The sequence below is a fragment of the Gymnodraco acuticeps genome, unplaced genomic scaffold (assembly GCF_902827175.1).
Source record: "Gymnodraco acuticeps unplaced genomic scaffold, fGymAcu1.1, whole genome shotgun sequence".
Classification (NCBI taxonomy): Eukaryota; Metazoa; Chordata; class Actinopteri; order Perciformes; family Bathydraconidae; genus Gymnodraco; species Gymnodraco acuticeps.
This window is the reverse complement of record NW_022990801.1, coordinates 168,463-181,527: the sequence shown is the minus strand read 5'-3', so window position 1 is coordinate 181,527 and position 13,065 is coordinate 168,463. Positions and strand designations below refer to the sequence as shown.

The 13,065-nt window shown below is 40.9% G+C and overlaps 2 protein-coding genes across 2 annotated transcripts in view; one reads left to right on the top strand and one right to left on the bottom strand.

The window, feature by feature from the left end:
- LOC117557105 (protein NLRC3-like) overlaps positions 1-2,976 on the top strand; it is a 30,479-nt gene extending 27,503 nt beyond the window's left edge. The window contains exons 3-6 of the mRNA XM_034232791.1: positions 149-322; positions 727-897; positions 1,324-1,364; positions 2,697-2,976. Coding sequence (XP_034088682.1) covers positions 149-322; positions 727-897; positions 1,324-1,364; positions 2,697-2,698 — 388 coding nt within the window. The 3' untranslated portion in view covers positions 2,699-2,976. The remainder of the gene's footprint in view (positions 1-148; positions 323-726; positions 898-1,323; positions 1,365-2,696) is intronic.
- Positions 2,977-4,702: 1,726 nt separating this feature from the next.
- Positions 4,703-13,065, bottom strand: part of LOC117557107 (suppressor of tumorigenicity 14 protein homolog) — a 32,347-nt gene continuing 23,984 nt past the window's right edge. Inside the window, exons 15-19 of the mRNA XM_034232792.1 lie at positions 11,896-12,021; positions 10,671-10,854; positions 8,885-9,156; positions 7,915-8,051; positions 4,703-6,580 (exon numbers count right to left, since the gene is read on the bottom strand). Coding sequence (XP_034088683.1) covers positions 6,419-6,580; positions 7,915-8,051; positions 8,885-9,156; positions 10,671-10,854; positions 11,896-12,021 — 881 coding nt within the window. The 3' untranslated portion in view covers positions 4,703-6,418. The remainder of the gene's footprint in view (positions 6,581-7,914; positions 8,052-8,884; positions 9,157-10,670; positions 10,855-11,895; positions 12,022-13,065) is intronic.

Here is a 13,065-nt window from a genome sequence, read left to right as displayed (position 1 = left end):
CATTACACTCTATTATAATTTATTATATTAAATAGACTAACAGCAAAGGTCTATCAGAACATGCCAAATCTTTTTTCATCAAATGCTTGATGTTAATATAATGTTTCCTCTTTTTTGAACACATGTTGTAATATATGTTTTATTATAGACTTACTCTATGTGGACTCTCAGAGACTGAATGTGAAGTCGTGGCCTCAGCTCTGAAGTCTGACCCCTCCCATCTGAGAGAGCTGGAGCTGACTCACAACGCTCTGAAGGATTCAGAAGTGGAGCTGCTGAGTTCTGGACTGAAGAGTCCAAACTGCAGACTGGAGGCTCTCAGGTCAGTTCACTGACTGCAGTTCATATTGATCTGTTTGTGTTTATGATTTTCTGAATTTGAACAAATACAATGTTATTGTTATTTGTTCCGTTTCTGCTAATGACTGAATATTGATCAGAGTAACAGAGAGAAGGTGAATGTGTGAGGGAGAGAGTTTGAGCTTCCACAGACTCACCCTGTGCTCCAGGAGTCAGTGGAGATGCTGTCAGTACTGAGGAGCTGTGAGGGAGAGGAAGGAGTTGTTCAACATCTGATCAAAGTTAGAGTTCCAGATTATCAGTGGATTGTTTCTGCATCATCTCTGACATTAAAACCCTGTTTGACTCTGAACAGATTATTAAACCTGGAGTTATTTCAAACAGGAACTTTGTTTTCTAAAGTGACATCATGTTTTCTTTATTCAGACTGATGGACTGCAGTTTGTCAGAGATCAGCTGTTCTGCTCTGATCTCAGCTCTGAAGTCCAACATCCATCTGAGAGATCTGGAGCTGAGTCTCAATGTTCTGAAGGATTCAGATATGGAGCTGCTGAGAGATCTTCTGGAGAGTCCAGACTGCAGACTGGAGACCCTCAGGTCAGTAAGGGGTCTCTGCTGGTTCAGCAGTATTGTATGAAACACAGGGAGGTGTTACTCTCACTGGGGAAACAGATCAGTGATGTTACCCACTGACTGCAGGCTCTCTCATTCTTCCATCAACTAGAGAAGGCCAGCTGGAAATGCAAAGCCACATTTAGTAAGTGATCAACTTTCCACCAGACATATGGGGTTTGACAGAAGAGTGGAAAAGGTAGTCTGTGTTTGATGGGATGTTTTTAGTTCCTTGACTAATGACTGTTACTTCCTGTCATGCAGCTGAGAGCTGTGGCAGTCAGTCGTAGTGTTTGCAGAGAAGATATGATGGGATGTAAAGCATGAGATCAGGACTCTGAAGCTGACTCAAAGAACAAACACTTATTTTAAACTGGATCCATAACTGTTGGATTGTGTTCATCCCTACAGGATCAATGATGAGACGATCAGAGCCAAGATCCAGAAGACCTGTGAGTACTGAATATCCTCCATTCATCCAGATATGAGACTCTTTGATGGAGCATGTCCTCAGAGGAAAACAACACTCTTGTTTCTCTCTTCATCATTTTGGCTGTTTCTCTTCATAAGAACTGTCTATCAACACAGTGACGCGTTCACTGACACTCTGTAAAATGTAAATAAACTCTGAAGAATAAAACACATGAAAACATCAACAATATAACCAGTCTGTTACAGTATTACCATCAACATATACTTCAGTACAAGTAGAAGTACTCAGATCTTGTACTTGAGTAAAAGTAGAAGTACTCAGATCTTGTACTTGAGTAGAAGTAGAAGTACTCAGATCTTGTACTTGAGTAAAAGTAGAAGTACTCAGATCTTGTACTTGAGTAAAAGTAGAAGTACTCAGATCTTGTACTTGAGTAGAAGTAGAAGTACTCAGATCTTGTACTTGAGTAAAAGTAGAAGTACTCAGATCTTGTACTTGAGTAAAAGTAGAAGTACTCAGATATTGTACTTGAGTAGAAGTAGAAGTACTCAGATCTTGAACTTGAGTAAAAGTAGAAGTACTCAGATCTTGTTCTTGAGTAAAAGTAGAAGTACTCAGATCTTGTTCTTGAGTAAAAGTAGAAGTACCAGAGTGTAGGAATACTCTGTCACAGTAAAAGTCCTGCATTCAAAATGTTATTCAAGTAAAAGTAGAAAAGTATTCTCATCAAATTATAGTTAGAGTAGCGACAGTAAAAGTAGTCATCGTGCAGATTGGTCCATTTCAGAATAATATATATGATATGTTTTATAATAATTGATCATTAAGGTGTTCTCAAAGCTGGTGAAGGTGCAGCTAGTCTGAATGACTTTGTATACTGCAGGGTAGCTGGTGGATTTACTCCAGGTGGAACTAAAGTCTGATTCAACACTTGATTATATTTCACATCATTAATCCACATCTGTGAAGTAACTAAAGGGATTAAATACATGTAGTGGAGTAAAAGTACACCATGTACTTCTGAATTGTAGTGGATTAGAAATACACAGTAGCATCAAATGGAAATACTCAGGAAAGGTACAAGTACCTCAACATTGTACTTAAGTGCAGTACTTGAGTAAATGTACTTAGTTCCTCTCCTGGTCTGTAAAGCTCTCCCAACATATGCAGGTTAGCATCCGGCAGCTTCTATGTGCTGGGGACCCGTACTGTACATGTCTATCATCACACTTTGGGCTCCTCAACATGTGTGGGTTCCCAGCAGGACTCTCTGAGCTGCCGACACATTCTTTCTGTGACTTTGTTCCAGATATTTGGAGCATAATAACTGAAGCTGTTTCTCCATGTTCAGGAACTCCCATCCCCCGAGTCCTGCGGCAGGAAGCGCTCCTTCTCTCCAAGAACTCCTGGACCCTGCAAGCTGGTCCAGAACCAGAGTCCCAGTGAGGAGTCCAGCCAGTCGACCTCTCAGAGTTCAACTAAACTACAACATTATTAAAGATCATGTTTAAAGTAAAAAAAGGACGCTTTCAAACTGAATCCAGAAGTTTATCAAGCTGCAGTCAAAGCAGATCATTTGTGGAATATATATATATTAAATAATAATAATAATAAAACTGTAATAAGAACGACTCTGAATACTTTCTTTGGACATTTTTTTTTTTTTTAACAAATATTTAAATGTTACCTTGGTTGCTGATTGGCTGATGGTTACCAAGCCAAAACATCGTTATGACATCATAAAGTGGCCAAAATCTGATCAGCTCATTTTAGACAGGTTTTTATAGAAATGGAACAAAAAGAGAGAGAATCTTTGTTCCTGAAACTTTCAGAGTCTCTTTACACAGAGGGGACACATGTTGGTGTAGAAGAGACATGAAGAAGAGGGGACACATGTTGATGTAGAAGAGACATGAAGAAGAGGGGACACATGTTGATGTAGAAGAGACTGAAGAAGAGGGACACATGTTGATGTAGAAGAGACATGAAGAAGAGGGGACACATGTTGAATGTAGAAGAGACATGAAGAAGAAGGGGACACATGTTGATGTAAGAGGAAGACATGAAGAAGAGGGGACACATGTTGATGTAGAAGAGACATGAAGAAGAGGGGACACATGTTGATGTAGAAGGAGACATGAAGAAGAGGGGACACATGTTGATTAGAAGAACATGAGAAGAGGGGACACATGTTATGAAGAAGAGACATGAAGAAGAGGGACACATGTTGATGTAGAGGAGACATGAAGAGAGGGGGACACATGTTGATGTAGAAGAGACATGAAGAAGAGGGGACACATGTTGATGTAGAAGGAGACATGAAGAAGAGGGACACATGTTGATGTAGAAGAGACATGAAGAAGAGGGGACACGTGTTGATGTAGAGAGACATGAAGAAGAGGGGACACGTGTTGATGTAGAAGAGACATGAAGAAGAGGGGACACGTGTTGATGTAGAAGAGACATGAAGAAGAGGGGACACATGTTGATGTAGAAGAGACATGAAGAAGAGGGGACACATGTTGATGTAGAAGAGACATGAAGAAGAGGGGACACATGTTGATGTAGAAGAGACATGAAGAAGAGGGGACACATGTTGATGTAGAAGAGACATGAAGAAGAGGGGACACATGTTGATGTAGAAGAGACATGAAGAAGAGGGACACATGTTGATGTAGAAGAGACATGAAGAAGAGGGGACACATGTTGATGTAGAAGAGACATGAAGAAGAGGGGACACATGTTGATGTAGAAGAGACATGAAGAAGAGGGGACACATGTTGATGTAGAAGAGACATGAAGAAGAGGGGACACATGTTGATGTAAGAAGAGACATGAAGAAGAGGGGACACATGTTGATGTAGAAGAGACATGAAGAAGAGGGGACACATGTTGATGTAGAAGAGACATGAAGAAGAGGGGACACATGTTGATGTAGAAGAGACATGAAGAAGAGGGGACACATGTTGATGTAGAAGAGACATGAAGAAGAGGGGACACATGTTGATGTAGAAGAGACATGAAGAAGAGGGGACACATGTTGATGTAGAAGAGACATGAAGAAGAGGGGACACATGTTGATGAAGAAGAGACATGAAGAAGAGGGGACACATGTTGATGAAGAAGAGACATGAAGAAGAGGACTTTGCATAATAGGTGACCTTTAAAACCCATCAAAATAAGAAGAATATTTCTATATGTGTACTGATTGTATAATTAGTGATTATATTCACTTCAACTCATCATGCCACGAAAACCAGAAAATAAATCACATAAGAGTCTCCAACGTAACGTAGAAAAATGAATAGATGAATAAAAAAACATATATTTGATTAAGTATTTCATTCTGCAACTGTGCGTCATCCTTTGAATTTTATTACCATATCTGCAAAGTTTTCAATAACCCTGCAACCAAACCTCAGAGACAGATGAAGGAGGAAAGTCTGTTCACATAATAAATACATTCAGCAGAAAATGTGTCACCGCAGAGAGGGCAAAACACAGCCTTAAAAAACAAGAAATGTAACAAAAACTTAACATTTTAGGTTCTCAAACATAGAGAACAAAGAAATGCTATCAATGAAAAAACATTTCACACAACAACAAAACAACAAAGTGCTTCTTGTTTACAGTTTGCTGGATCGTAGCCAACTGAATTTGTGTTTTTACTATGGTGACAAACAGAAAAATGCTATATATATATTATTTATTCAGATAATCTGTTATTATTGATAAATCATCTAAAGCTATTGGTGTAATCATCACAATGTCTACGAACACGGTAACATATAATCTACTTCTATCTATTTCAATAAAATAGGCTGTCCAATAAGAGCGCAACAAATCAAATCTTATTTTGGGAGAATATAAGCAAAGAAACACAATATGCAAATCTACAATCCTCCAAATACAGATTGGATGACTGATACATCTTCCTAATTTACTAATAACATTTCTGTTAAACCTGAGACGCTTTTATATATTCTATTTAAAACACACATTTGTTCTATAAGATCATCATGGCTTTGTCCTGTGACAACCACATGTCTTTGGTGAGGACACTTGAATGAGTATCTCAGAAAACAGCGCCGTTTCCTCGACACACAAAGCTACAATTCATAACAAACATTCAAAATCTTTACATAGAAATGAGAGTAGGAAAGAAAAACCGTGATCTTAAAACATATTAAAGCTGTCAGACAAATGTAGTGGATTAAAAAGTACCTTATTTACCCCTGAGATCTCATGAAGTAGAAGTATGAAGTAGCAATACATTGAAATACTCAAATGTGTACATAAAGGTGGGGTAGGTAAGTTTCAGAAACCGGCTCGACATACACTTGTTATATTCCATGGAATGCTCTTAACATCCCGATAGCAATGAATATCTTAAGTGCTTTGACAAAGAATCCATAAAAAAATGTCATCTGTGGAAGCCGTAGTTCTGTGAAAAGTACGACAGACAAAAAACAGACAGGCATGACACAGACAGGCAGGGCGGCAATCCAATCCGTTTAGCCAGGGCCGGCTAAACGGATTGGATTGCCGCCCTGTCTGTCAGCCTTCCATCTCCTGCACGCACAAATGTATCTCGTGCCGTCATTGTGCGTTCATGTGTGTTGGAGGAGGTGCTCTGAAGGAAGGGGCGGATTATTTTCGGCTGTGTACTTTCAAATTTTAGTGCACTCGAGCCGGCTTCTGAAACTTACCTACCCTAACTTTAAGTACAGTACTGGAGTTAATGTACTAAATTATATTTCACCTCTGAGCTTGGGGAAACATTTCAAGTGTTTCATCTCCAAACACATTTTTTATTTTATTAAGTATTTTATAGCAAAAATATATACATGAGAATATTTCCCTACTCCCCAACATGAACGATACGACATTTTGCAGGAAAGTGTTTTTCTGTTTCTGAGCAGAAGCAGTGCGGTCAACTGCTTTCTTGATTTAAAGAACATTTGTAAACTTAGAAAAACCTCTAAAATGAAAGTCTGTTTCACAGGTTTTTACTGCGTATTCCAATACAACGAATTGAGTCAGGTATAGATGTCCTTGAGAGTTACCCGTCCTCTACACTCCTGAGTTCTCCTTTATCCAGCGCCTGAACTTGGTGATCCGGGCGTAGACGCCGGGTTTGTTCCTGCGAGCGCAGCCGTCGCCCCAACTCACCACGCCGGCCAGGAAGACCCGCCCACTGGAGCCGGTGACGGACAGCGGACCCCCGGAGTCTCCCTGAGAGACACAGAGAGGAGGGTTACATTACAACACTGTTGGGGAAATGTTTTCCTAGGCCCATTACTTTGACCCAGTTTATCAGTCTGTGACCTTGGGCTGCTCTCAGTCTTTTGTCTCCCTGTTCCTGCCTGTTGGCGTCAGCTGATGTTATTATAGTGCTTTATCTTGTTATGCACAATGTTGACTATTCTCTCAGAACCAGCTAAATACATGGGTCTGGGGTAGAGTTCTTCAGAACATGTCTCCGGCCGAATCTCCAAATAAACCATCAGTGTTTGCCATCAAAGTTCCAGCTCTCCCGTGTGTCTCTGACTCTCCATTTCTTCAGAAGTTTCCATCACAAATACAATACAGCTTTATTTATAAAGCACTTTAAAACCTCCAGACCAAAGTGCTGTACAGTCAAATAAACAAACAAACATACACAATTCACACAGCTCAGCTCACACACCATAAAACAAGTACAAGTAAAAACAATAGACAATTTAAAAGCAATAATCTACAAGATGTCAAAACGCTAAGGAGAAAAGGTGGGTTTTAAGAAGTGATTTAAAAGCAGACGGTGTGGAGGTCTGTCTGATGTGCAGGGGCAGATTATTCCACAGTGTGGGAGCCGCGACAGAGAAACAACGATCCCCTCTGAGAGGCTTAAATCAGAGGAAGACAGGGAGTATGTCAAATACTGCAGCTGAGAGAAAAATGGGGAATAGTTCATCAAGAAGTTACTCCGTTTCTACAAGAGCCATAAGACTGACTTTTCTTATCATAGCTTTGATTCTCTCCATGTTTATATCCACAATTGTAGTTGACACCTTTTGAATTGTGATCTTAATTCCATCTAGCAACCCACAAAATGTAAGATAAAAATCCCTGGAACAAAACCTTTTCAAATGGAGGTGAATGGTAAAAGGATTGCATTTCATCCAGTCTTTACAACGCCTCTAAGTGCTTTTAGTTATACACGTCAGCATTCAGCCATTCATGCTCAAGGAAGACAACATTCACACACTATTGGCCATCGGGAGCAATTTGGGGTTAGGTGTTTTGCCCAATGATATTTTTGACACATTTAAATACGTTTAGGGTCCTTAAAAGGCTGAGATATACTTTGTAGAATACCTGGATTATTCTGGAAACAGTACAATAACTCTTGTTTAAACCACACAATAATCAGGTGTCAGAAAAGCTGGCTTTCGTAAAGCGTCTGTCTGCAGTAGGACGTCCTGATATTTGATATAGTATGGAAAAGGACACACTAAATATTTGTCTGGCATGCATTAGTAATCATGATCTTATATAGGAGGTAGACATTTTGCTCTGCGTTTTTTTACCTGACATGCGTCCACGCCTCCTTTGAGGACCCCGGCACAGATCATCCTGTCGGTGACCTCGTCGTCCATCAGAGTCTTACACACCGTGCTGTTGACGACCCGAACCTCCGCCTTCTGGAGGATGGGGGCAACACCGCCTGACGGACAAGATGACCAAAGTAAGAAACATACATGTGAGTAAACTAAGGTTTAAAATGGATGAATACAAATTAACGAGTCAACTCTTACATCCAAATTAATCTTAGATTGAAAATCAGATAGACTACTGTTGAAGATCTGCTTCCTGCTTAAAACTCATTGTAGAAACTTTAGGTTTTAAGGAACAGGAAGTCAGCACTGTGAACCCTGACATTTTGAGTACCCCCAAGTTTTATGATAGAAATGTAAAGTATGGGTCCCCAGAACATAGAAACGTATGGATGCTCACTTGCATATGTTGGGCAATTTGCACAATTAGCATAAGTCTCAATAATTAGCATATGCAGACAATAGCTAACAAATTGCTAGGCCGAGTTGGACAATTGTTTGTGTGGTTTTTCGAGGTAAATTGAGAATAATTGATTTTAGGATCAAAAAGATCGACCCAAAATTGGTAAAATCAGCCCATTGGGGTTAGAAATATATTTTCAAGATTCAAGGCTTTTATTGTAATTTGTACATAGCTACAGTGTAGTTATGTCGATTCAAATCTTAGGTCCCAGGCTCCTCCAACAGTGCAACACAATAAAACAGATAAAATAGTGCAAGTAAATACAATAAAGTAGAATAGAAGTAGCGCCATAAGAGTCTATATACAATTGATACATCATTCGTGAGTTGCAAACAGGTGAATGTTATGGATGTTCTTAGTTCAGGTGTTTAACAGTGATATAGCCACTTTCTGGTTAAAACTGCTAAAAAGCTGACTCATTTCCATTTGTTAGGACTCATTCCGGCACCACTTTATAGTCGTCACCCTGATTTTGCCCACCTCCCTCTCTGGTGGCGCCCCAGCCGGTGATCCACGCCTCTTGGCCTGCTGGGAAGTCGTATGTGGGCGAGGGCAGGCAGATGGGCCAGATATTCTGGTTGAGCGTGACGTTCGAGTCCAGCTCCATCAGAGCCACGTCGTTGTCGTAGGTGAAGGTGTTGTAGTCCTTGTGAGCAACGATCCGCCTCAGTTTCCTCCTCACCATCCACTCGTTGGTCTGACTCTGAACATGCAGACCCAGCAAGGCCTCCCATTGGTCCGCCTGAGAGTACCTGCAGCACCAAAACACAGGTCAGAGGTCACGTCGGATGGAGGAAGCATTTGCACAAATTCAAGAAGACTAATACCAGAAAATGAAAGTGCCGCTAAATTTCATCAAACAGATGCATTTTGTTCAGAATATAAACTCATATGATTACATATAGCATAGGTAAATCACAACAAAGAAAACAAGAAGAAACAAAGACAACAATTAAATCTAAGCAGCATTATATTTAGAGTTAAATTAAAGCTATTACATTACAAAGCAATGAATCACAGTTCATATTTCGTCATGGCTCGAATTAAACAGGGAGGATTTCACAAATATTCATACACACTTACATACCCCTGTTCATACACACACACACACACACACACCACGTATACATCACTTCAGGGGACATTACATTGACTTACATGCATTTCCTGGAGACTTATCCTAACCTTAACCATAACCAACACATGCCTAACCCTAACCCTAAACCTAACCAAGACTTCACCCTAAAATTAATGATCCCCCTCATGGGGACCTCCAATTTGTCCCCATAAGGGAGGCGAGTCCCCACACGTGACTGTGTAAACAGATTTAGGTCCCCACAAGTATAGTAATGCCAGACCACACACACACACACACACACACACACACACACACACACACACACACACACACACACACACACACACACACACACACACACACACACACACACACACACACACACACACACACACACACACACACACACACACACACACACACACACACACACACACACACACACACACACACACACACACACACACACACACACACACACACACACACACACACACACACACACACACACACACACACAGCTAATTACAAACATATGTTCTGCTAATCTAGCTACATACCATTCATTGGTTTGCATCGCACAGATTTACCTATTATTATAATGAGCAGTATTTAATTTTCCTGTACAGCATTTCATTTTAACAATTTATCTTTAACTCATCTTATACTTCCCCTACACAACTTGCACGTAGGTCTTGCAACATTCTTTGCACTATTTTATTTTTGTATTTCTTAATTGTTATATGTCTTATATATATTTATTACACAACTTAGTTGAATACTCGATTCTGATTGGTCAGTTTCGGAAATTTCAGAGGTTGTTAATACTCTATAACACACCGCTCATAAGGAGAATCAAGAATAGGTTAAAAGACGGATTGTTAGACGTCAGATAAATCACCAGAAGAAGAAGAAGAGGAAGTAAACACTAACAGGAGCACGGTGCGCTCTGTAGAGTTTAAGGACTTGTTTGTGGAACAGAAACTGTGAACAGACTTGGACAGTCACAGAAGACCTCTATCAGAACTGCCTTCATTTTAAATTCACTTGTTGTTGTCGGAGTTCCAGTCATTGTATTTTCTTAGTGGAAACAATTTGATAATTTTCAAGTCAATAAACTCATTTTTGTTAATACAATATTGATTACGCAACATGTCAGAAATGATGCCTTGAACAAGTATCTCATACTTGTTGACTCCGCTGTCCTGCACGCAGTGTGCGGCGGTCAGCAGCCAGCGGTTGCTCAGCACCGACGCCCCGCAGACGTGACCCACCCCCGGGATGTGGAGGCTGACCTGCCAGGGCCACTCCCCCTCCCGGGACGCCTGGCCCCCCACGATGCGAGAGCTGCGGTACGGCCTCGTCCCACACCCTGAAAAACACACAGATAAAAGACATAAAGTGGTGCAGTGATGACGTTTTACTGTAGGTCGACCCTGAAGTTAGCATCTTCCTGGTTCCCTCCACAAAAAGCGAATGGAATATCTCTGATTTTGGATTATTGCAGTTAATAATCTCTGTCAAACAAACGTTTATGATACTTACACGTTTTGTTCAGCAGAATCATCTCCACATATTAACACCACTTTATGATTCTGAAGTAAAAAGCTAGAGTTAGGCTATAAAGGAACTACAGCACAGTCACATGACTTCAAATCACCACCGCTAAGCTAAAAGCAGCTAATGTTGGGCTATAAAGGAACTACAGCACGGTCACATGACTAAACGTCTCCACCACTAAGCTAAAGGCGGCTAATGTTGGGCTATAAAGGAACTACAGCAAGGTCACATGACTTCATGTCACCACCGCTAAGCTAAAGGCGGCTAATGTTGGGCTATAAAGGAACTACAGCACGGTCACATGACTTCACGTCACCACCGCTAAGCTAAAACCAGCTAATTTTGGGCTATAAAGGAACTACAGCATGGTCACATGACTAAACGTCTCCACCGCTAAGCTAAAGGCGGCTAATTATGGGTTATAAAGGAACTACAGCAAGGTCACATGACTTCATGTCACCACCGCTAAGTTAAAGGTGGCTAATGTTGGGCTATAAAGGAACTACAGCACGGTCACATGACTAAACGTCACCACCGCTAAGCTAAAGGCGTGTGATGTTGGCCCTGATGATGTTTGGTTAGCAACCGGCATTTTTTTATTCACCAATGGGGTATTTACTGACCTGTTTTTATGTCATAGAACAAAACAGACCTTATTTCATCGACCAAAAACACATTCAGGTAGGCCTAACCATTGACCTCCAGACAAGGACTAAAATGCTAACTGATTTCTAGGTTTTTGGAATCATTCCTGCACCACTCCTACATTAACAGTTAGCTAATTTAGTGCATGGTCTAGTGTGTGTGTGTGTGTGTGTGTGTGTGTGTGTGTGTGTGTGTGTGTTAAACATACCGCAGTTTTCCTCGTCAGATCCGTCCTCACAGTCAGTCTTTCCGTCACACTCCGGGTTCAGTTTACTGATGCAGCGTCCATTGCTGCAGCGAAAAGTGAACTCTGAACACGTCTGCAGCACCAAAGCTGAACACAGGACACACACACTATCAGTACAACAGAAAGAAACACACCATTTTATGGTATCCTTTCATTCTATCTTCATTTCAGAGTCTTTACTGCCTTTTGCTGTCATGCTTCTTTATTTCGTCTCCTTTAATCTCTGTGTTCCATAAACTTGAGTATTTACAAACAGCATGCTAACTGGTTGCTAGCAATATTAGCTGCTCTGTTAAAGTCTGTAAAAATGTGCATGCTGACTCAAATTCAACTGTGGTGTTTTATCATTAGATTAAGTGACAAAGCAAGAGTAGAAGAATTACGACTAGGGGTGTAACGGTATCCATATTCGTCCCGTACCGTCACGGTTCGGACGTCACGGTTCGGTGCAGTCACACGACGAATACGCATTTTCTTTTACGAGTGGGAAAAAAGTCTGTCATTCAGGGCAGTATCCACTACACTATATATCATCTAGGGGGTGGTATTGCGCCTAAAAGCTGTTTGCCAGCCGCCCTTAAACAACAAATGAAGAAGAAGAAAAAGCAACAATACGTACAAAACACTTGAAGAAGAAAAGTTAGTATTGTGAGTTCAGATAACACAAAGGAGCTAGAAGACCCACCTGCTTCTTTTAAATCAGATAGGCCTATGTGGGAACATTTCGGGTTCCCTGTGGACTGTGGAATAACATGGAGTGCGAGTGGATCGGACGAGGTGCCGGTGTTGCAGTATAACTTGAAACATAACAACTGGCTACATTCTATCATTTTCGTCATAGGAATCCGGGGCGTGTACATTGAGGTTGAGATTAATATCATTTATTTTATTTTGGGGGGTGCTTTTTATGAACAGCCTGGTTGCCACGATATGCACCCCTTGCTATCTCTGACAATACACGTGTCACATACATGAAACTTGCTCAATTTATTGGTACTAGTCCTACAACTATACCCTCCAAAGCGCTTGAGGGTGGGATTAATAGAAGCATATTTTTTTGGGGGGCGCTTTTTACGGCAGGCCAGGGGGTGCATTTCACGACGGGGGTGCATAATTTCACACAACACCCCC